Raw genomic sequence first — 21,447 nt, 5'->3', positions numbered from 1 at the left:
ATGTGATAAAGTATGTGTGTATTTGATAAAGTATGTGAGGATGTGATAAAGTATGTGTGTATGTGATAAAGTATGTGAGTATGTGATAAAGTATGTGAGGATGTGATAAAGTATGTGTGTATTTGATAAAGTATGTGTGTATGTGATAAAGTATGTGAGTATGTGATCAGATATATGCGTATGTGATCAGGTATGTGTGTATGTGATAAGGTGTGTGTATGTGATAAGGTGTGTGTGTATGTGATCAGGTATGTGTGTATGTGATCAGGTATGTGTGTATGTGATCAGGTATGTGTGTATGTGATCAGGTATGTGTGTATGTGTGGCTGCAAAAGCAATGAATGCGATGTACTTATGTTCTGAAAAGTTGGATTTCAGCATCTTCTAATTTATTTGAAAATTCTTGTCTCCATCTCCCATCCTTTATCATTTCTCCCCCCACCCTCACTTTTCCTCCCCCTGTTCTCGTTTCCTCCTCTCCCTCAGAGCCCAAATCCTTCCCTGACCTTCAGCGTGAAGACTCATGACAGGGTCTACTACATGGTCGCTCCCTCTCCTGAGGCCATGAGGATCTGGATGGACGTGATCGTCACCGGTGCCGAGGGCTACACCCAGTTCATGGTGTAGTGACGATGGGCTACGACTCACTGGGGCTTTTTAAGACTACGTTTTCTATCGTTTTGCTCTGGACTTTTCTCTGTCTTCGAAACTGATTTTATTCTCCTTCTTTTGTTGAAGAATGAACTCAGTTTCCTGTCGAGATGGGCTGGGTTTGTAATAATATCTGGAGCATTCATGCGTCTTTGTAGGCAGATGCAAGATAATAATCTGAACAATCATGCAATCGTGTTCCATCCCAGAGATCTAAAATGTGCTGTGGTGCCTTGGAGTGATTTCAGGTGTAAACACCTTAAAACTTATATTTTATATTAACTTTTTACAACCCATTTTCTTCAGAGAAGAGCGGCCTGTGACTCAGCAGCTCCTTCTGTAGCTGTATGAAGCTTTTTACAAACGATTTTTAATGAGGAGAAACTATTGGAAACAGTGATGAGTCAGTTTGAGCTCGCTGGTGTATTACCACCTTGTCATCGTTGACATCATTACATAACAACGCTGCCAAGCAAAGCACAAACAATTTGAACATGTCATGGAACATGTTTTTAAGTTGACGATAGTGAGGACACGCTCCGTAATCAACTCGAAACTTCTCAACAACAACAAAATTATATTTTGAGTGGCAGTATTTTTTACATGCAATATTATCTATATTTGTCATGAGCTACGTGCATCTATCCACAAAGCCGACCTGTCTCTGGTGAGGAAACTATAATACCAGTGGTTAAGCATGGCCCGAGTGGTTTTGTGCGTTAGAAGCCCCCCTCCCCCTCGCCCCACCTAGGTGTCGGGCGGTAAGAATGCATGGTACACACACCTCAGAGGAGCTCAGCCATCCAAACGGTGGATTATCTGCTGCTTTGCGCTTTTATTAACACTCATTCAATGCTTTAGTGAAGCTGACTATTCCACATTAACACCAAAGCTGCTTTTACATTTCACAGCCTACTCCACGCTACGTCTGAGTGCTGCAGTCCACTGATGGATGCATTTATCTGACCTCTTGGCATAGCTTCTTGTTTAACTGACCAAAGAACATGTTTATGTGGTATAATGTATATGTGGTTACTCTGCTTTGACTTATCTTTGTTCATTACAATAAGATCAAAATGCTAAATGTTTTTATATGACGAGCACCTACTAAAGGAGCTGTTACAGTGGACGCTTTTTTTTGGTATAAATAATTTTATTTTGATCCTACTGTATTTATACCATTACCAATGCATGTTTCTTAATTTTGTATTTCTATATGAATAATAAAAATTATATATTTTACCTTTTTAATAATTTTTAAGAAGTTCGCAACATCGTTATTGTTAATTACGGGAATGACATGGGAGATTTAGAAAAATGCCAAAATGACTAGTTGGGTGTTATATGCTGCCACATACCTCCATGTGATGTGCTTGTTGCATTAAAGGGACAATTGAACCTAAACAAAAAAATGCATGTGTTTCCACATGTGGTGCTATTTATCAATCTAAAATCGTTTTTGTGGGAGTTGCCGTGCTATTACCTCACCAGACGAGAGGTGATTGTCAAATAATGAATATACTCATATTTGACAATCACCTTTTTTGTCAAATATTTTTGGTTCAAATACGCAACATCTTTTCAACACCAGAATGAGTCTGTGTGTCTTTGGTAAATATACAACTAAACAACTATGAATTCAAATGAATTGCTAAAATGTTCTGGAAGGAAAAATCAAACATAACCAGTGTGTCAATCAACCATAACCAGTGACATGGTTATGGTTGCTTGACACACTGGTTATGGTTAATAAATATATGAACTAGTTATGGTTAGTAAATAAATGAACTGGTTATGGTTGGTAAATAAATTAACTGGTTATGGTTAATAAATAAATAAACCATGAGGCTGGCACGAACCCATGAAGAGAATAAAAAAAGGCACAGGGCAGTGTTGTGTCAGAGTCGGCTTCAGTCAACAGACGTGTTATAACTACATGTAGTTATAACACGTATAACACGTCAGAGACTGTCAGGAAGTGACCTCATCCTGGATTCCAGCTGAAAGACCTGACGAACCGGCCTGGTACACGCCACTGAGACTGAGGTGCTCCTCCAGCTGTAAATACACCGGCCTTGCCCCTTCGATCTAGAGGAGATATCATTTTAAACTGCTGTAACTCGTCATACAATCCGTGGCCTGCCCTCTGGCAATGTGTGGGGTGTGCAGTGGCTGACATCTGAGAAGGGTCAGGGGAGGTGACCACAACACCAGGGGTTTCACAGGACACTCATCAGGTCACCCAGGACTGTTTGTAACACGTGTATGACACAACCAAAGGATGAATGGAAAAGATTGAGTGTGGATTTTTTGGGGCCTTCACTGGATGAATCATGGACACTGAGACCGGTGGGGGGCCCACGGCCGCAGCTCTCTGTATTCTGGTTAGACTGGTTTGATTCCCCCCGGATCAGTCCAACCAGCCGAGGCTATAAATAGACACCGCCAGGGTTCTTGGGCATCCCACTCTGGTAGAGTGCATGGGAGTGTGTCTTTAAGAATTCGGCTGTAATTCGAGCCCTATCGGAGGGAGAGGGAGACCGCCTCTTTCTCACACGCACACACACGCGCGCGCGCACACACACACACACACAGCCTCCATCCTTCACTTCACTCGATCGAGCTGCAACCACCTGCAAGTATGCACGTTTCTCGCCGGTTGGGATCCTCGGTGAACAGCGCAGAGTGGTCACAGGCACGGAGCTCCGGCCCCGCCGCGCCTCCCACGAGCTGTTAGCGTGCGCGCGGAGCGGGAGGCGGGCTCCTAGTGTTGTTTATGCCACACACCGACAAACGTCTCGACATGGCTCTGGCTTCGTCTCAACGCGCGCGGTTTCGCGACCGACCCTGGACACGATAAGGAGCTGAGAGCGCGGCGCGGATCCTCTTGATGAACGTCACAAGGTAGGCCCGCGTTTCCACTCTTCACCGGCGGCGGGAGCACAGACGCGACACCGGGGCACCGGGTTGTTGTTTCTCCCTTGGAGTTGGCCTTGGAGCAAGCCGTCGTGCCCCTCCAGCTTCACAGAGAGCCCCAGAATACCCCCGCGGCGCGTGCTTTGGTTGATCACGTGTTCGCCTCCGGGGCGATCCACTGTGCCCGAGACTGAAATGCGACGTGAGGAACATAGCGAAGTTATTTTTGGTTTCTTTTTAAAAGGCCTGAACTTGACACTGGCTCCATCTTAATGGTTGACAACAATAAATCAGTGGTGAACAACACGGAAGTCCTCAACTCCACCTCGTTGCGTAATGTACACTCAAAAAACGATTCAAGCCCTTCTTAGAGGTGACACATTTAAATATTGTTTGATACATTTAAATAAATCAATTACAAAACGAAGATATTTATATTGAATGGGTGTAACACAAAATGTATGAATACTTTCATTTATTAGATTTATTTAGGTTACACTCACAAAAACGATTCAAGCCCTTCTTCGAGGTGACACATTTAAATATTGTTTGATACATTTAAATAAATCAATTACAAAAATAGATATTTATATTTAATGGGTGTAACACAAAATGTATGAATACTTTCATTTATTAGATTTATTTAGGTTAGATGGTATGCATATCAACTCAAAATAAATGTGTTTCATTGAGGACTACCCTTTGCGCATGCGCCTTCTGAAAATCAGTTGTTTGCATGAGGTGCAGACACTTTCAGCGCTGTACGGTGGTGTAGTGGCTAGCGCTGTTGCCTCACAGCCAGCGGTCCCTGGGTTCAATTCCCACTCTGGGTGTTCCTTCTGTGTGGAGTTTGCATATTTTTTTAGTTCGTTAGTTTATATTTTGAGTTGGACAAACACAAATTAATTTAATTCAATGAATATCGTTATTTTATTTTAGATGTATTTGATACAAATGAGTTGGACTAACTTAATTACATTTTATTGCACTGATGTGCTAAATTTGAGTTGGAGTTGCATATAATTATTGGATGGAAAACCTGCCAACAATTTAATTGAGTTCATCCAATGAGTCATTTCTTTGAGTGTACTTACGTGCGTCTGCGCCGTGCCTCTTGTCCCTCCTCCACGACGTTCTGCCTGGCGTGCGTCTGGACTGGAGGTGATGGTTTCTGCCCCTCTTTATTCACTTATTTTCTTTATCACTACTGGTTTAATTTCAAGAGTCATGAGTTTGTGTCATGAGCTCATTGCAACCTTATTGTCAGGGATTTAAAAAGTGTAAGTCTTCGCTTAAGAAAAACGCACTCGACAAATACACCCAGAGGTTAAAGGTTATATTTATTTTTAGCTGGTCGTGTTAGTTTTTCTTTTTCTTTCTATTTTTTCTTTATATCCTTACGTTGACCTTTGTAACGTGTGCCCTTGTCCACAGGGTCCCCGGGTAGGAGCTTTGCAGAACACAAACATTTGCGTACATAAAACAATCCCTCTCTGCACTTCGTTAGAATGGCTAAAGACGCGTTTACGTGGATGTCTTTGTGTCTCCCTCAGTAAAAAACAAAGAAGAAGCCACTAATAACAATAACACACGTCTTTCGGCCCGGCAGCATGCAACATTAAAGTATGTGTGTGCTCACTTCCCACCAATGCATGTTACATGCAGGCTAAAGTGGACTCTGTGGAGTCTGCAGTTGAGGTCACTGGTGGCTTTCCTCTTCATGGCCGAAGTCATCTAGCGAGGGACACTGTTTGTCCTCGAGCTTTTTCTTTGTGGGTATTGCAGAAACGAAGGCCCAGAACTCTGAGGCCGGGGATGAGTGTGTTCTTAAGTGCGTCTGCGCTGGGAGACACTCTGTTCGGCAAACATGTATATACAGTGTACTGATCTGGCGTCTCACCAAGAGCTGGCACTATCACCCCAGGCAACGCTCATAAAACAGTTGGCTGCAGTGGACCTCGGTCACTAACTGCCAGTCGGCCTGTAGAGCTGCTGGATTTGGATCTCCGTTGCCTTATAGAAAACACTCACTTCTGGTCCAAATATACTGATGGAATACGATTTTTTATTTGTTGGGGGAGGGGCTTTCGTTCTACTCACTCCACACCATGCTGCTTCAAGGCCGAGCTTTAGATTTAGATTTGACATGGATTTTATTGAGCCATTGAACCCACGCCGGGCTCCCTTCATGCCGTGTAGCCACGTTCCACTCACATTTTCCAACACATGGCTGACCTGTTTCCATGTAGGATGCTCTGACGCTGAGCGACGCTGAGATACGGCTCTTTAATGTTGCTCTTGTCGTGGTGATTTCTACTCACATGGTCGAAATCAAAAGTTATGTTGTTGTGTATGACGGTATTTGCTCTGACACTTACATTTTGTTGGAATCTATCCAGCCGTATTGTGCATTATTAAATCTCATGCAAAGTGGACCAATATTGACGGAAGCAGGGCTATTGAGGGAAACTCTGCATGCCGCTGCATTACGTACACTGCAGCTGTGATTTAAGTTGTGAAATAGTTTAACACGTGAAACATGTTTTTATCATAGTTCCCCAGTTTTTGGCTTTTCTTTTCATAAGCAAACAAAGCGAAGTCCAGGGTGGGTTAAAAAGCAAACCGTTCAATGGGTTATAGATATAGTAGAGGAGCAAGGCCATTTTTGTTTGTTGTACGGCTTCCTGGGAACTGAGGTCCCTGTGTGGTTGTACACTCAAAGAAATGACTCATTGGATGAACTCAATTAAATTGTTGGCAGGTTTTCCATCCAATAATTATATGCAACTCCAACTCAAATTTAGCACATCAGTGCAATAAAATGTAATTAAGTTAGTCCAACTCATTTGTATCAAATACATCTCAAATAAAATAACGATATTCATTAAATTAAATCAATTTGTGTTTGTCCAACTCAAAATATGAACTAACTAACTAACAAAATATGCAAACTCCACAAAGAAGGAACGCCCCGACTGGGAATTGAACCCAGGGACCTCTGGCTTTGAGGCGACAGTGCAAGCCACTACACCACCGTACAGCCATGAAAATGTCTTCACCTTGTAAACAACTGATTTTCATGCGCAAAGGGTCGTCCTCAATGAAACACATTTATTTTGAATTGATATGCACACCATCTAACCGAAATAAATCTAATAAATGAAAGTATTCATGCATTTTGTGTTACACCCATTAAATATAAATATCTATTTTTGTAATTGATTTATTTAAATGTATCAAACAATATTTAAATGTGTCACCTCGAAGAAGGGCTTGAATCGTTTTTGTGAGTGTAACCTAAATAAATCTAATAAATGAAAGTATTCATACATTTTGTGTTCCACCCATTCAATATAAATATCTTCGTTTTGTAATTGATTTATTTAAATGTATCAAACAACATTTAAATGTGTCACCTCTAAGAAGGGCTTGAATCGTTTTTTTGAGTGTAGATGCTCTGTGTGTGTGTGTGTGTGTGTGTGTGTGTGTGTGTGTGTGTGTGTGTGTGTGTGTGTGTGTGTGTGTGTGTGTGTGTGTGTGTGTGTGTGTGTGTGTGTGTGTGTGTGTGTGTGTGTGTGTGTTCGTGTTCGTGCTTGCTGAAACCACAAATATTTTTCACCACACGTCTTGATAGGTTTGTCTTCTGTCACACTTCCTCTGTAACACAGACCCAGGTGATACATTATCATGCCATAGTACCGTTTTTTTATTGTGGACAAGGCTTTAAAGATGTGAAGAAACTGATGCGGCGGAGTCGATCACCTGTTGTCTTCAAAATGTCTTTGATAGCGCTGATTGATTCCACTGAGCACGGCTCATCTTCTTTCCTTCCTTCCCCTCCTCCCTCCCACAGTCAGGTTGAGTGGCCATGGACCCATTCAACCAGCTCATTCTCGCCATCAGTTTCTTCGCCTTCCAGTGGCTCTTCCACAGAGTCAGCCCCTGGACATCCACACGCATCAACCACAGCTTCCTCGGCCTCAGCGACAAGCAGAAGGTGGAATGGAACTCCAGGTGACGCGACACACACACACATGATGATGTGCAGGGTTGTTTCAGTCAACCTGCGCTTTTCCTGTGACACTAGCACCTCACTCACTATGAGCCACGGCGTGTTTTGCAATGTTTGCTCCACACACCGCTGTTTGCAAGGTGCCGGGCGCAGGATGGAAACTCAGCGGAGCGGTGCTTCGAGGGTTTGGTTCAGCCGTGCTTCCTCCGTGCAGTTTAACCTCATCGTTTTAACATTCAACAAGGACCGTAGCTCTTATAGTGCGTATACATGCTATTTCACTGGCGTTGTCCTCACAGTTCGTTAGTTCAAGGACACAGCTTCAAACCAATGAACAGTGTGATCTGAACAACAACAACAACAACAACAACCAAGTGTCATATGTTGTCATATTGCTTGTTTCATCTGCAAACTTAAAGGAACATTGCAGATACTGGTGAGAACAAATGGATTGGAGTATATTTACACACCGACAGAAAGACAGGCTGGCAGACAGGCAGATAGACAGACAGACAGACAGACAGACAGGCCGCTGTGATCTTTGAGCACTACGAGTGGATCCAGACTACAGGGATCCTTTCAGAGGGCCCATGATTGTGGGAACAGACTTGCAGGCTGTCATTGAGTCTCACTCACTGACTGACTGACTGGCAACTGGCCGACCGTCTCACTGCCCCAATGACTGACTGGGATTGTCCGCGCCGCTCTGCCTGACCCTTCAGCAGTGTTTAATCTCTTTAGTCAAATCGGTCTGAATCTGTACGCAGCCGTGACGGACGATCAGTTGATTCACTGGCAGGACCGCAAGAAAAATGACACCCTGTAGGCCAAACCACAAGAGGGAAAAAAATTAGATTGATACTCAATATTCCTCTGGCAAGCGTATTGAGCACGCAGTCGACTGACGCGTGTCGGTACCGCTCCCGTCAGACGGGAGAAGATCTTCACGGCCGTGTGTTTTTGTTTTCATTTCAGGACGGTGTCGACGTTTCACGCGCTGTTGGTGGGAATCTTCTGTCTGTACATCTTGTTCTTCGATGACGCTGTCAATGAAGACCCGGTCTGGTGAGAGTTTGAATCGCACGATTATAACCTTTACTTTTCATATTCTTTTTTTTCTTCTTAGTTATACAGCGTGTGCTGCGTGAGTGTTTCTGTTTAGAGCAGTTGGCCAGATTGTCCAGTCGTTGCTTGATTTCGATAAAATCTGGCAGTGAAAAAGCTGCTTGTGTGTGACATCAAACACCCGTTGTTTCAAAGATTAGCAGCAATTTCAAGCGGTAAAGTATGACCGGCATAGCAAGATTAACCAGGGTTGTTGGGCTTAATAGATGATGTCCACCTCTGCTTGCTGGGACGGGGAAATCCCCCCCGCACGGTCTGAAGTTGTCAGGTGCCGTATACCTCATTTTCATTTTGGATACCACAATTAAAAGTGTGCAAAGTCAAGGCATTTGCAACAGCGGAGCTGCGTTTCAAAAATTTTGAATCAACCGTGCTTTTCTTCTTCCCTTCAATAGTATCTATTTTAAAAGAAATAGAAACAGTTAAACTGAGAAATCAAATGTATTATTAACATTTGAAATAGTTTTGGCCGCAAAAATATTTTAATACAAAATAACATCTATTTGTAAAAAATGACTCTCCATCCTAAAAGCATGAAGGACCACTCAAACATATTGAAGTCTTCTCTGCCAGCTGACTGTAACCACTCCGGTGGTAGAGGCCGGGGATTCTGACCGTTTGGAGGGCAGTGTACATGTGGAGACTTGTAAACCCTGTAACACCAAATGTGTTTTTGTTCAATAGGGGAGACCCTACACTGGTGAAGACTAACGTCGCCATCACAACAGGCTACCTCATATCTGGTAAGAGAAACGTCCAGTTTACCCGGTAATGGTTGTGTAAACGAAACCAAAAGAAGCTTCACGTAGTTTGTAATAAGATGTGATAACTTCATGCTCCGAGGTCTCACTTCACAGAAATATAATTGACAATTTTCAAACAAAGTATTTCCAATTTTTCAGTCATATGTCCTTCCAATGTTTTGATTCCACTCGTGACATGTTCCCTCTCTGTCCCCTGTGCTTCTGTTTTACAGATATGCTGCTGATATTTTATTATTGGAAGGCGATAGGGGACACATTTTTTGTAGTTCACCATCTGGCAGCGTTGTTTGCTTACTACTATGTACTGGTGAGTGCCCTATTGTCCAATAGCAGAACATGCAGGCAAGATGGGAAGGAGACAACCAAGGGTGAACAGCTGTGTCCCGCCAGGCTGGGTCTTCTACCTAACTTAACCACCTGTCAGCAAGTGAGTGCACCATGCAGCCGAGAAGGAAACAGTACGGAGGTTTAAAGTGCTTTAAAGTCGTTTGGCTTTAGGATGTGCAAGTGTGAAGCGGTTGTACTCTTTAACCTTAATGGAAATGGCAAGTTTAAAACATTTGAGGATTGCTGTTCACTCTTGGTTCAATCTGAAACCCTCCAGGTCGCCAGGATCGGTTGATATTTACTATGGCAATGAATGACTATAGTATTTTTTGCATGGAATGCTCAATGATGGTACTGGCTGATGACCCCCTCCCCCTTCTTTCCTTTCCCTTACAATTTCTGTGCTTTCTGTTTGTTTTACTGACCCTCCTCCTCCTCCTCCTCTCTCCCCTTTTAATGTTGTATGAATCTGACGCAAGTCGAGCTTAGCGCAGCTGAATACTAAAGCATAAATCACTGTGTGCAGGCTTGTAGTTCCAAAGCATTGTACACAGGCCGGGCTCCTTATCGTGTCACTGTGCATGCCAGCAAACAGTATTTAACTTCCTTCATTACTTCCCTGCCAATCAGACGCCTGCCTGTATTTGTGCCAGTTCTGCCTCTTCTTTCTCTTCCTTAAACTCCTCCTGAGATTTCCCGGTGAGGGAAAAACTGACAAAGTCACTCAAATAGTGTCTTCCACTGGACTCCGAGATGATAGTTCATCACCACATAGCCATATTTGGAATGTATTCTATCAGTTGTACTCTGAGTTTGACAGAATTTCTGTTGATGCTGTAAGAAGTTTCCTTTTATACCCATTTTCTTTTAGTTAAACAAACTTTTCTGTAAAGAGGAAAATACAAAAGGACACTCGGTGTGCATTGCTCCGCCTGAGTCCTAATACTTTACTTATTTTTGGAATTTAACCTTTAAACAAAGAGCAGTAAAAAAACTCTGTCCATTTGGTTTCAACCACATGTTTAGTGTAAATCTTGCAGTCAATATTTACATGTGACCCCGAACTACATTTCAGTCTCTGGCTGGACTTACAGATGTGATTTTCTCCTTTAATTTGTGATACATATCATATTAGCATCCAGGTGTTTTATTTGTGTGTCTTCGTTGCACTGAGAATGAGGAACATCACTTTTCCACATTTCTTCGTCCAAACAATAACAAGATTAAAGCAGTGCGATATCGTTGGAATATAAATTTGAATCCTAACCAACTGTAAATCCAGCCTTTCATTTGGAGAAACAGAGCCAGCCCCTGAATATAAAGCAATTAGATAAATGAAAGGAAGTAGGCCATACTGTTACTGGACACCCATGTTTCCTCTGACTGGATTGGAAATTCTTGTGGGATAACAGAATGGATGCTCCGCATTAGTAAATGGTGGCCAAGAACATATTGTGAGCCATGCAAGTGTGGCCACAGTCAATTTACAGTCAAACTTGATGTCATTTTCATTTTATTTACTTCTGTATTCAGTCAAATGTGTCATACGTTGTCAAAGTCTTATTAGTTAATGTGTTGGGTGTGTTTATGTGGACGTTTTACTGTCAAATACACAATACATTCTACCTACTCAAAATATTAATGTTAGCCCCTGAGGCACCACAGACACATTTAGGCCTAATTGAATTCACCTTATTTAAAAATAAACTTCAGATCAGCTTAATGTCATGAGCTTGTTGGTTTTGATTATTGATTTATCGGTCACTAACAGTGTGATAGTATGATTTATCGCTAGCATAATCTGTATTTGTGTTTGTTTTAACAGTCGAGAATAGCTTTACCAAAAAGATAATGTACAGTATTAACAACTGTGTAACTATTAGATGCATGCTTTCTTCTCAGTGTTGTAAATGTTGCTTCTTATTTGCTTCCCATTGGGGTCGCATCTTTTTCGTTGTTGTTTTTCTTCTAAACTATCTGTCTGTCTGTCTTTCTGTGTCCGTGTCCTCCGCTGACTTTAACATAAATAGCCCCTCTTCAAACCATACATGCAAAATCTGCCAATATCAAGTCGGACCGTGTCATCCCCGTTCATGCAAAAACTACTAAAAAGGTTGTATGCCATTTTTAAAAAACAAGCAGGTCTTGGTCTCGATGTGGACTTTCTATTCCTGTCTTGTCTGCTACTATTGCTGTTGTGTTGCACTGAGCAGATCTAATGCCCAGTCACAGTATGGACTTACCAGTTCCTAGAGGTACCAGTATTCTCATGCTCGGTGGCAGGTTCAAATCATACGCTAGAAAAACTGCAATGCAGTGTTTGTGTCACATAGTAAGTATATTTTAACGACTAGCTTTGATTTCAGCCCGGACGGTAAGTCTACTTCTACCTGCTGTGAGCTACGAGCCAAATAACCTCAGCGCCCTTTGTGGGAAATTGAATGCTGTGATTTGTATCTTAATTATGAGTTTGATTGTTTTTTTTCACGGTCAGACGTTGGACACAAAATTTTATTTCAGAAAACACCAATCAACCATTGCAACTCAAATTGAGATGTAGATCACAGCAGTGTTATTCAGTCTTTCAGTCGGTACACACATGTATCTGGCTAATGGCCCAATTTGAAATCAGCGCTTGATCATTAACATTTAATTTCGCCATGTATGCCGGGTCAACACTTTTCCAGATGTGGAGTCCTGAAAGCATCTTGTAGTGAGATCGTCTTCATTTTATTTAGTCGTAGAGGAAACATTTTCAATTGGAACGTAAATTACGCCATAATAAAACTTATTTTATGGTCGGATCACTCGAGGACATTCATGAGTCATGGTTTGGAGCGCTCATAATCCAGGTTTGAGCAAACATGCAGAAGATGGTCTCATACAAAATGGAATTCAGGCCCTGATTGTCTAAACCACGACATGTTTGGCAGTTAGACGTAGCGCTCCTTTACTCCGCATGGCTTCTGGTTGCTCCTTTTTACCTCGTGGCTGGCTGAATGTACGTATGGTTGTACATCACATGTATGAACGCCTGTGCAGTGTTGATATCTGCTTAATGCCCTCTCAATGTGGAGCTGTTGTGCAGTGTGGTCTTCACTGGTTGTTTTGCTCTCTGGATGAAAAGACAGTCCATTTAAGTTAGCAGTAGATGGCATTTAGTATGTTTTTTTAAGGGGTAAATGATCAAGATGTTATTTAGACATCTTATGTTAGGCAAAGCTATGGATTGTCTCTCTGAAAGCGAGCCCAGTGTTGGTTGGTAAATAGGCCTCTCGTGTTCTCTTAGTTACTGGCCATGTTTCCAGTGGATTTGACTTTAAAGGGAAATTGCACCACCGTTTTTATGTGGATGACCAATTATTGCCGGTGGTACATGTATTCGATTAAAGCAATACATTCCTCAGTGTGTGCTATATTGACTGAGACTGAGATATATATTAACTTGCACCAGTTTCAAGAGCAATGCATGTCTCTGAGTAAGAGGACTCTGCTTTCCGGGTCACGATAACGTGCGCTGAGGAATTCATCGCTCCATTTGCACTTACCCGTTACTATTCAAGTTTCCAAGGGGACGACTTCACTATTTTAAAATCTAAAGATCAATTTCCATTACATTTTCAGAGTATTAAATTGTTCTCCTAGCAGGATGAATCATATCCATTTACTAACAATTGTGCCAATGTCAACATTCCTCCAAAGATATCTGAGCCTCAAACAGATTGATTGCCATTAAATGTGTTCGGCACATTTATGAACCCACTTGTGTGTCCACGTGCCCTCACTGTGAACAACTGACTCACTCTCAATGTATTCCACTTGATTTGTTTACTCCTTTTATGGGATGGACTCGTTCCTGCTCACCACAGATGAGAATGAATCATTTGGCAGTCAAATTAAAGACCAGTCTAATTTGAGCTCAAGCCGAATTGTGTGCCCTGAAGGAGAACGCTCTTTTCTTAGATCTGCCAAATCGGTCTTTATTTGGGAGGACGTCTGCGTTTACACTTGGCGCCACACACAATGGCAGTATGTCTCGAAATATGAATGATCATACATGTCATGTCTGAGCGTTCCTAGGAATTGAAGCCTTGGTTACCTCGTCACTCTGAGGAGCAGGCGGTACATCAACCTAATGCCTGCTGATCCAAATGACTTGCTGTCTTGTTTTTGTCCCTTTCACGTTTCGTTGTCTTCCTGTTCCTACCTCTTTCTTCCAGGGCGAAGGATTGTTGCCTTATTTTGCCAACTTCCGTCTGCTTGCTGAGTTTTCGACGCCATGTGTGAACCAGCGGTAGGTACCCGTTTACTAATGACCAGAGCTTCGGCTCTTAACAATTTGGTTTGGAGCTCAATTTATATTTCTGGAGATTATATTTCAGAAGTTGTGTTTATTATGAGGGATTTTAATGATAAGAATGTCGTCTATTGCTTCTTGGATGTTCTCAATTGTGTTCAGATGAGATGAGATGAAGATGTACAACATGTCCATATCTTGCCAGACACTGTTTTCTCAACCGTGTGTTGTGTTTCAGCTGGTTCTTTGAGATACTAGGTTATCCCAAGTCCTCCCGGCCCAACATGGCGAATGGCGTCGCCATGACAGTCGTCTTTTTTCTGGTCCGCATCGCCGTCATGCCCGTGTACTACATCCGCATGTACGCGGTCTACGGCACTGAGGCTTTCTACCTGGTGTCCTGGGGTGGCCGCGTGGCTTGGATCGGCTCCAGTATCTGCTTGGACATCATGAACGTCATGTGGATGCATAAGATTGGCCGCGGCTGCCACAGGGCGCTGCGCTCGGCGCGCCAGAGCAAAGCCGACCCCCGTCAGGGGAACGGGAAGACGGATTAGAGGGAGACAGGGTGTCGGTGGCCAGGAAGCTCAAACGGAGACACGATGAAGTCACTCCCGGCGCATTGGGGGAGCGGCAGCTCGGACACTCAACCTGTCCTGCACCTGGGGGAGAGTGACACCACATGGTTCCTAACGGATCGTTTCCTTCCCAACAATGTATGGACCCTTGAACTGGCCTTCCGCAATACTGTGTGCATGGACAATTATTTTTCTCTCACCACAACAGAGTCCTTTATATATTTTCAGCTCAGCAAAAGACTTAATCATCATTCTTTTCTTTCTTTTCCAATCCCATAATTACACAGTTCATCACTCACTGTCATTCAGTTCAGAGAAGTTTATCCGACATTGTGACTCTTGGTAACATTGGAAGGTGTCATTTATATAAGGTACACTTTATGTCTTCTATTTCTTTTGTCTTGCTGGAGTCAAGGCAAATTAGTTTTGAATATTCAAACAGTTAAATATGCTGTTTTTATTGAAAAGGATGCCGGTGTACAGAACACCCTCGAAATGCTTAAAGGGAGGGCGAACGTCAGCGCTGTGTTTGTACGCTGATGCGAAGCAACGCAAGAACATTCGCCGTTTTTCAATAACGTGCATACAACCTGAAATTCCACAGAATGCAGGACAGAAATGCCGCGTTGCATTGACACTGACAAGTTGTGGACAGAGTTTTGTGGGAGTCGTCATTTATGTCAGATTGTGCAATACATGTTGGGGGTGAAACGGACGTGCTGATTAGACCTCACAAAAACAATATTAAACTCAGAGGGCAGACCAAGAGCAGCAGCTTTGAGTGCTACGAGGCTCGGTGGGAAATCTGACACCCTTTAGTTATTCTGGCAACAGGTGTTGACCTTAAGTTTAGATAATGTTCACACTTCCTATTTGTGATATCTTTTCAGGCACAAGCTGTTCAAGTCTACCCTTCTCCCCTGAGCAACATTTACCAACAAGCTGCTATGTGCGTTTACCGTGAATTGAATTCAGTTCAACACATTTATTTAACTGATTGTTTTTTTTCGCAGATTTTAAGTTTGATGTAAAAAACTAAACACATCCTGGATAATAGTCAGTGTTTCAGAGGGTAATGGGTTTTTTTGTAAAAAAATATTTTTGCAGTCGTTTTAGGAAGGGTGATAGAAAAACATTCTGCCTCATGTCACACATAATCTTCAATCTGCTGTTAACCTACACCCCCCCCTTTTTTGTCATTTTGACCCGATTCAATGTTTCACCCTCCTGTTACCTTTACATTTACTAACATATTTGGTTCAATTTGACGCCAGCAATTAAAACCTCCAGAAAATTATTAGAATTAATATTGTTTTCCAAGTTTAAGTGTGAGGCACTTTATGTTTGTTTGTTGACTCAAATTAATCCGGGGGAGGGTGTAAATGATTCGTTTCAAAAAATGACCCTAAGGCAACACAAGGGTTAAACATATAATACTTCCATATTTATCATCACCTTATTTCTTTCTTGGTGGAATATATGGAAACGTGAAGATTCACGTTATAATTGATTTCTTGAGCGTCATTCTACTGACAAAGCTGTCGAACACGTCGTACAACACTGAACACACAAACAAATCTCCTCCAAGGGTTTTAAGACAAATGTAGAGCCTGCCATTTGTTTAATTTAAAGGTTGCAATTCATCGATGAGTGACAAAAAACATGTACTTGAATTTTCATTCTAAAAGTATCTTTTTATGAGCTGTACATCAAAAGCTATGGTCAAATGTTTTGTGAAAACACAAACGGATTGCTAGCTTTCTAAAATACGCCTTGCTGTGTTCAGTATTTGATTTTGTTGCCTTTTTTCTTTAACAACTCATACTGGCATACTGAATACGTTGTTATATCCCCCCCCCAAAAAAATGTGTTTCACGTTTGATGCCTGGTGTGGACAGCTGGTTGTTTTAGTGCTTTTGTTTTGTTATGGTTTTAAACGTTGCATTTGTGCCATTACTACTCCAAAATTATTCATTTTTTCCATATACAGTGCCAACTTGCATCCATCATTTGATGGTTCAGAACGATGCTGTTCACATACCCATCTCCAGTCACTGCAGGATGAGGCTCAGTGTAGTTTGTGTGAAATACTTCTGCCACTGACGCCATGCGATGACACGCAGTGTACTCGGAGCGAGATGGACTCCAGTGGATCATCACCATCCAAGGGTCGGGATGTGTTAACGCTTCACTGGAAACCATGCACGGCCTTGCACGGCCGGCGTGGCCGTCTTCTTCATGCACCCTCTATGACCGCATGTGGTATTGCATGGGGTTCACACCGTACACACAACAGCGTAAACAGTAGGTTGGCAAGACAACGTTTGTTCTTTTCTGTTCTTCCTAGTACATGCACATAATGTTTACTAAAATGTTATTTTTGTACTGCGCCACATAATGTAATCCACAGATCATAATGATGATGATGATAACTATAAAGCAGATATTTAGTATAATATCCAGCACAGAAATAATAATAAAGGGAATACTTGAATACTGAATGCATAGTCTCTAACAATCTGGGCAGTGCAAATAAACCTGAATCCTATGAGCATCTTGCATCATATGCGTACCGTTGTCTTTAATTTATTAATGCAAGAGCAGTATAAAACAAAGCAGATGCTCTGGTAATAGAGAGCAGCTGTTCTGAATGTTGTGTGGGGAGAGAAGTGAGTAGGTGGCGTGTTAAGTGACATTCTATGAATGTATCGCAGAAGAAATATATTTGTCATTTACGTTTTCATTTGTTCTTTACAATAAATACCAAATTAACGGATGTGATGTGTATCATTCGGGTTCCAACACGTTTGGCAGCTTACAACACAATTAATGAGCGTCTATGTCTCAGATACAGATTTCATTCATTAGTGTTAAGTCCCATTATTTGAAGGCATCGTTGTCTTTGCCCTCCATGAAGCAGTACTGGAAATATGTTGACATTGAATTTTACTTTTTTATTTTCATGAGGTTATAAGTGGATATAATATCTTAGAATCATATTTGATGGCAGCTTAGCAACGCCGAGCACCAATTGACATCAGAGACTAAACAAACAATCTCTTTACATAGTAGAGATGTTGTCTACGTGTTTTTACAATCTTGTGTTTATAAAAACACGGAAACAGTTCCAGATGTCAGAGGTTTTGGCAAATACATGCATGCTTGACCAAAACCTGTAATATCTGTATACCCTGCTGCTAAAAAAGAGCAATCTTGACAAACAATACCACATAAATCACAGATTGCTACTTTGTGGCATTGCCGTTAGGGTTAGAGAAGGTGCTCCGCAAACCCTAACCCTCGCATTACATATGTTCACATTCCCTGGCCACATGAACATTATTTTTTGCATCATAATGTAACAATCTCCACTAAATGATACATGACATTAGCAGGTAACGTCTCACACGGGCCACTAGAGGGCGGTGTTGACATGTAATGCAACTCCCTGGCCTCCCATCCATAACGTCAGGCACTGAATCCTGCAGTGTGGCTGCTGTTTTATAGTCATCATCAATGAGAAGGATAAACCAAATTCACTGTGCTACCAATGTGCCATCCACATGTGTCTTCTCTTCTGAGGTTTGCTTAAACCTTAAACGAAGAGGGAGAAAGGTATCCCTCCTCTCCCTCTATTCTCTTCCATACAGAACATGTGCACGGCCATTGTTGTTGTATGACAACCCAGACACAGACCTGCGCTGTCTAACGGTGTTGTGGTTCAGTTGGACTCTTGTGCCTCTCCGCTGTGCCCGTGTTTACTAATAGAAAGTCTTCCCTCAAAACAGAGGGACTTTTCCTAAATGACAAGAGGAGTATTAAAATAAACACCAAAGATGTATCTCAACCAATCAAATAAAGATGTGCACTAAAGTTTGATGTAACCCAGGTTCTTTGAGGACACGCATCACTTGTCATGAGATACATAACTATTTTTTGTTTTTGTGTACTCTAGCAAACCATAAAAACGTAAGTACACTTGGTTTTTAGTGCCGCTTTTAATCTTTTTATAGCCCATTTTATAAGCAAAGAATATTTGCGTAACTCATAGAGTTGCATTCATGGTACACTTCTAAATATGTTGTATTATTGTAAAGGAACAACTTGTTTTCACCTGATTGTGTTATCATGATATTTGTCTAAATGTATATTTAAACCAGAACAGTGATTTATTGTTTAGTATCAGATGATTGTCGGTGAGAGAAAGCTGAGCCCGTCATCATATTGAGTGTTGAACACTATTCCATGACAATTATGTCATCCAAAATAATGGTTCTCTGGAGTCTATTCAACATCTGGTGCATAACTATAGCAGCAAACAACTATTTTCTATCTCAAAATATAGTGAGGTAATGTCTACCTGAGCAGAGAATAAAGTTGTAATCCGTGTGTGCGGCTAACTCACGGCGGAGGTCGTGAACTACATGTGAATAAACTAGTAGTGTAACTATTTGACACAAGTTGTCTAGCAGTTCAACTCCACATAACTTTTTGGACAATTTCCTATCGACATATCGAAACTTAGAACGTGTGTGGGCCATAAGAGGAAAGGAATTATTACATTTTGTAATTGTTTCTCTGCTGTAATTGACCAACCCGTACCCTTTTCCTCTCAATCATGGACTGTATATAATGCGTCCACCGCACCACTCAATTTATTTTCGTTAAAAAAAAAGTATGTATCTTTAGTTAACTAACCTGGATTTTTTAGTTTTGTTGTAGTTAAAAAGAAGTGGTAGCTTGCAACCAGGCACGTGCACAGATAGACCCCATGGTGCTCAAGCACCAGCCCTTTTGCCCTGGATGAGAAAAGTGCCCTTTCTGCTGGAGCCCACTTTTTCTTCATTAATCAGTATTTAAGAATAACAATTACTCTCTCTGTCATTAATTCCTCCCAATTGTGTTTTGATATCCGGCGGGGCATTTATTTGAGTTCTTTCGCCCCGACATACTCCGCGGCGCACACGAACAAACAAAAACTCACGAAATCCGTGGTTTCAAAGCCTTGCAGCTGTCTACTGACATCATGTTTAATAAAGAGAGAGAGAGAGAGAGAGAGATACACACTAGGCATTTTCCTTGTGTTGTATAAATTCCGTTTAGACAATTTCGAAAGTATGTTGAAAGTATGTTTATAAATGTCACGAGAATTCACAGCTCGAAAATAGCAGCTAGACTATGCTAACAATGCTAGCTCTCGGTGTCATGCTATCCTTGTGCTTCATTACCTTCGCATTGAAAATGCGGAAGGTAATGTTTTGATCGCCGTGTATTTATTACCTTCGCATTGAAAATGCCGGAAGGTTATGTTTTGATCGCCGTGTATTTATTTATTACCTTCGCATTGAAAATGCCAGAAGGTTATGTATGTATTTATTTATTTATTTATTTGTATGCGTGTTATTCGCAAAACTCAAAAAGTATTGAACCGAATCGCATGAAATTTGGTGGGATGATTGTTTATTATCCGGGGACCAGTTGATTAGATTTTGGGATCGATCGGGTCAAAGGTCAAGGTCAAAGGTCATGAACAGGTCAAAATCTTTCGCAGAACTCAAAAAGTATTGAACCGAATCGCATGAAATTTGGTGGGATGATTGTTTATTATCCGGGGACCATTTGATTAGATTTTGGGATCAATCGGGTCAAAGGTCAAGGTCATGGAAAGGTCAACATCTTTTTTTACCATAGCACGATACATTTGTGTCCAATTGGCATGCAACTAATGCCAACATGTTCATAATTCAATGCCCAATCTTGTGTTATGCCCATTCTAGTTTATTTATTTATTTATTTATTTGTATGCGTGTTATTCGCAAAACTCAAAAAATATTGAACCGAATCACATGCAATTTGGTGGGATGATTGTTTATTATCCGGGGACCAGTTGATTAGATTTTGGGATCGATCGGGTCAAAGGTCAAGGTCAAAGGTCATGAACAGGTCAAATCATCTTGAATCACATGGAATTTGGTGGGATGATTGGTTATTATCCGGGGACCATTTGATTATATTTTGGGATCAATCGGGTCAAAGGTCAATGTCAAGGTCATGGAAAGGTCAAAATCTTTTTTTTACCATAGCACGATACATTTTTGTCCAATTGGCATGCAACTAATGCCAAAATGTTCATAATTCAATGCCCAATCTTGTGATATAGTTCATTTATTTATTTGTATGCGTGTTATAGAACTCAAAAATTGAACGAATCGCATGAAATTTGGTGGGATGATTGGTTATTATCCGGGACCAGTTGATTAGATTTTGGGATCGATCGGGTCAACGGTCAAGGTCAAAGGTCATGAACAGGTCAAAATCTTCTTGAATCACATTAAATTTGGTGGGATGATTGGTTATTATCCGGGAACCATTTGATAGATTTTGGGATCAATCGGGTCAAAGGTCAAGGTCATGGAAAGGTCAAAATCTTTTTTTACGATACATTTTTGTCCAATTGGCATGCAACTATTGCCAAAATGTTCATAATTCAATGCCCAATCTTGTGATATGCGAAGGTATGCGCTCTACCGAGTGCCCATTCTAGTTGTTTTATGTGTTATCTCTTTGTTTGGTCTGTTCCAGTCTTACAACGATCAATCTTGTGGAAAACGGACAACACGGCTCAGCAAAAATGTATTTAAATTTACGGTAAAGTAACAACACAAGTGATTCAAACAATAGTTTCTCGTCTTCTTCACTTTAAAAAACACATGTTTGCTGCTTCTGAATTTCCTCTTGGCTGTTGACGTAAGAGGGCAATACGGATCCATATCAGAC

At 41.5% G+C, this 21,447-nt stretch overlaps 2 protein-coding genes across 7 annotated transcripts in view; both read left to right on the top strand.

Moving 5' to 3' along the window:
- phldb2b (pleckstrin homology-like domain, family B, member 2b) overlaps positions 1 to 1,893 on the top strand; it is a 40,961-nt gene extending 39,068 nt beyond the window's left edge. For all 6 annotated transcript variants that reach the window (XM_056434729.1, XM_056434730.1, XM_056434727.1 and 3 more), the window contains one exon: positions 487 to 1,893. In XM_056434729.1, coding sequence (XP_056290704.1) covers positions 487 to 627 — 141 coding nt within the window. In that variant the 3' untranslated portion in view covers positions 628 to 1,893. The remainder of the gene's footprint in view (positions 1 to 486) is intronic.
- A 1,285-nt stretch (positions 1,894 to 3,178) lies between these two features.
- Positions 3,179 to 15,730, top strand: LOC130205988 (TLC domain-containing protein 4-B-like). Its single transcript, XM_056433632.1, has 7 exons — positions 3,179 to 3,555; positions 7,421 to 7,581; positions 8,555 to 8,644; positions 9,389 to 9,447; positions 9,681 to 9,775; positions 14,016 to 14,089; positions 14,331 to 15,730. Exons 2-7 carry the CDS (start codon positions 7,436 to 7,438, stop codon positions 14,647 to 14,649), a joined length of 783 nt encoding a protein of 260 aa, XP_056289607.1. The 5' UTR covers positions 3,179 to 3,555; positions 7,421 to 7,435; the 3' UTR covers positions 14,650 to 15,730.
- Positions 15,731 to 21,447: the final 5,717 nt, after the last annotated feature.

The sequence above is a fragment of the Pseudoliparis swirei genome, chromosome 16 (assembly GCF_029220125.1).
Source record: "Pseudoliparis swirei isolate HS2019 ecotype Mariana Trench chromosome 16, NWPU_hadal_v1, whole genome shotgun sequence".
Classification (NCBI taxonomy): Eukaryota; Metazoa; Chordata; class Actinopteri; order Perciformes; family Liparidae; genus Pseudoliparis; species Pseudoliparis swirei.
The sequence above is the reverse complement of the archived record's forward strand: the minus strand, read 5'-3'. Positions and strand labels throughout refer to the sequence as shown.

Excerpts from the sequence above, each read along its gene's own strand:
- LOC130205988 (XM_056433632.1), top strand. The coding sequence starts at position 7,436 with ATGGACCCATTCAACCAGCTCATTCTCGCCATCAGTTTCTTCGCCTTC. Across the intron at positions 7,582-8,554 it reads AAGGTGGAATGGAACTCCAG|GACGGTGTCGACGTTTCACG; the intron begins GTGACGCGACAC and ends TTTTCATTTCAG. Across the intron at positions 8,645-9,388 it reads GTCAATGAAGACCCGGTCTG|GGGAGACCCTACACTGGTGA; the intron begins GTGAGAGTTTGA and ends TTTGTTCAATAG.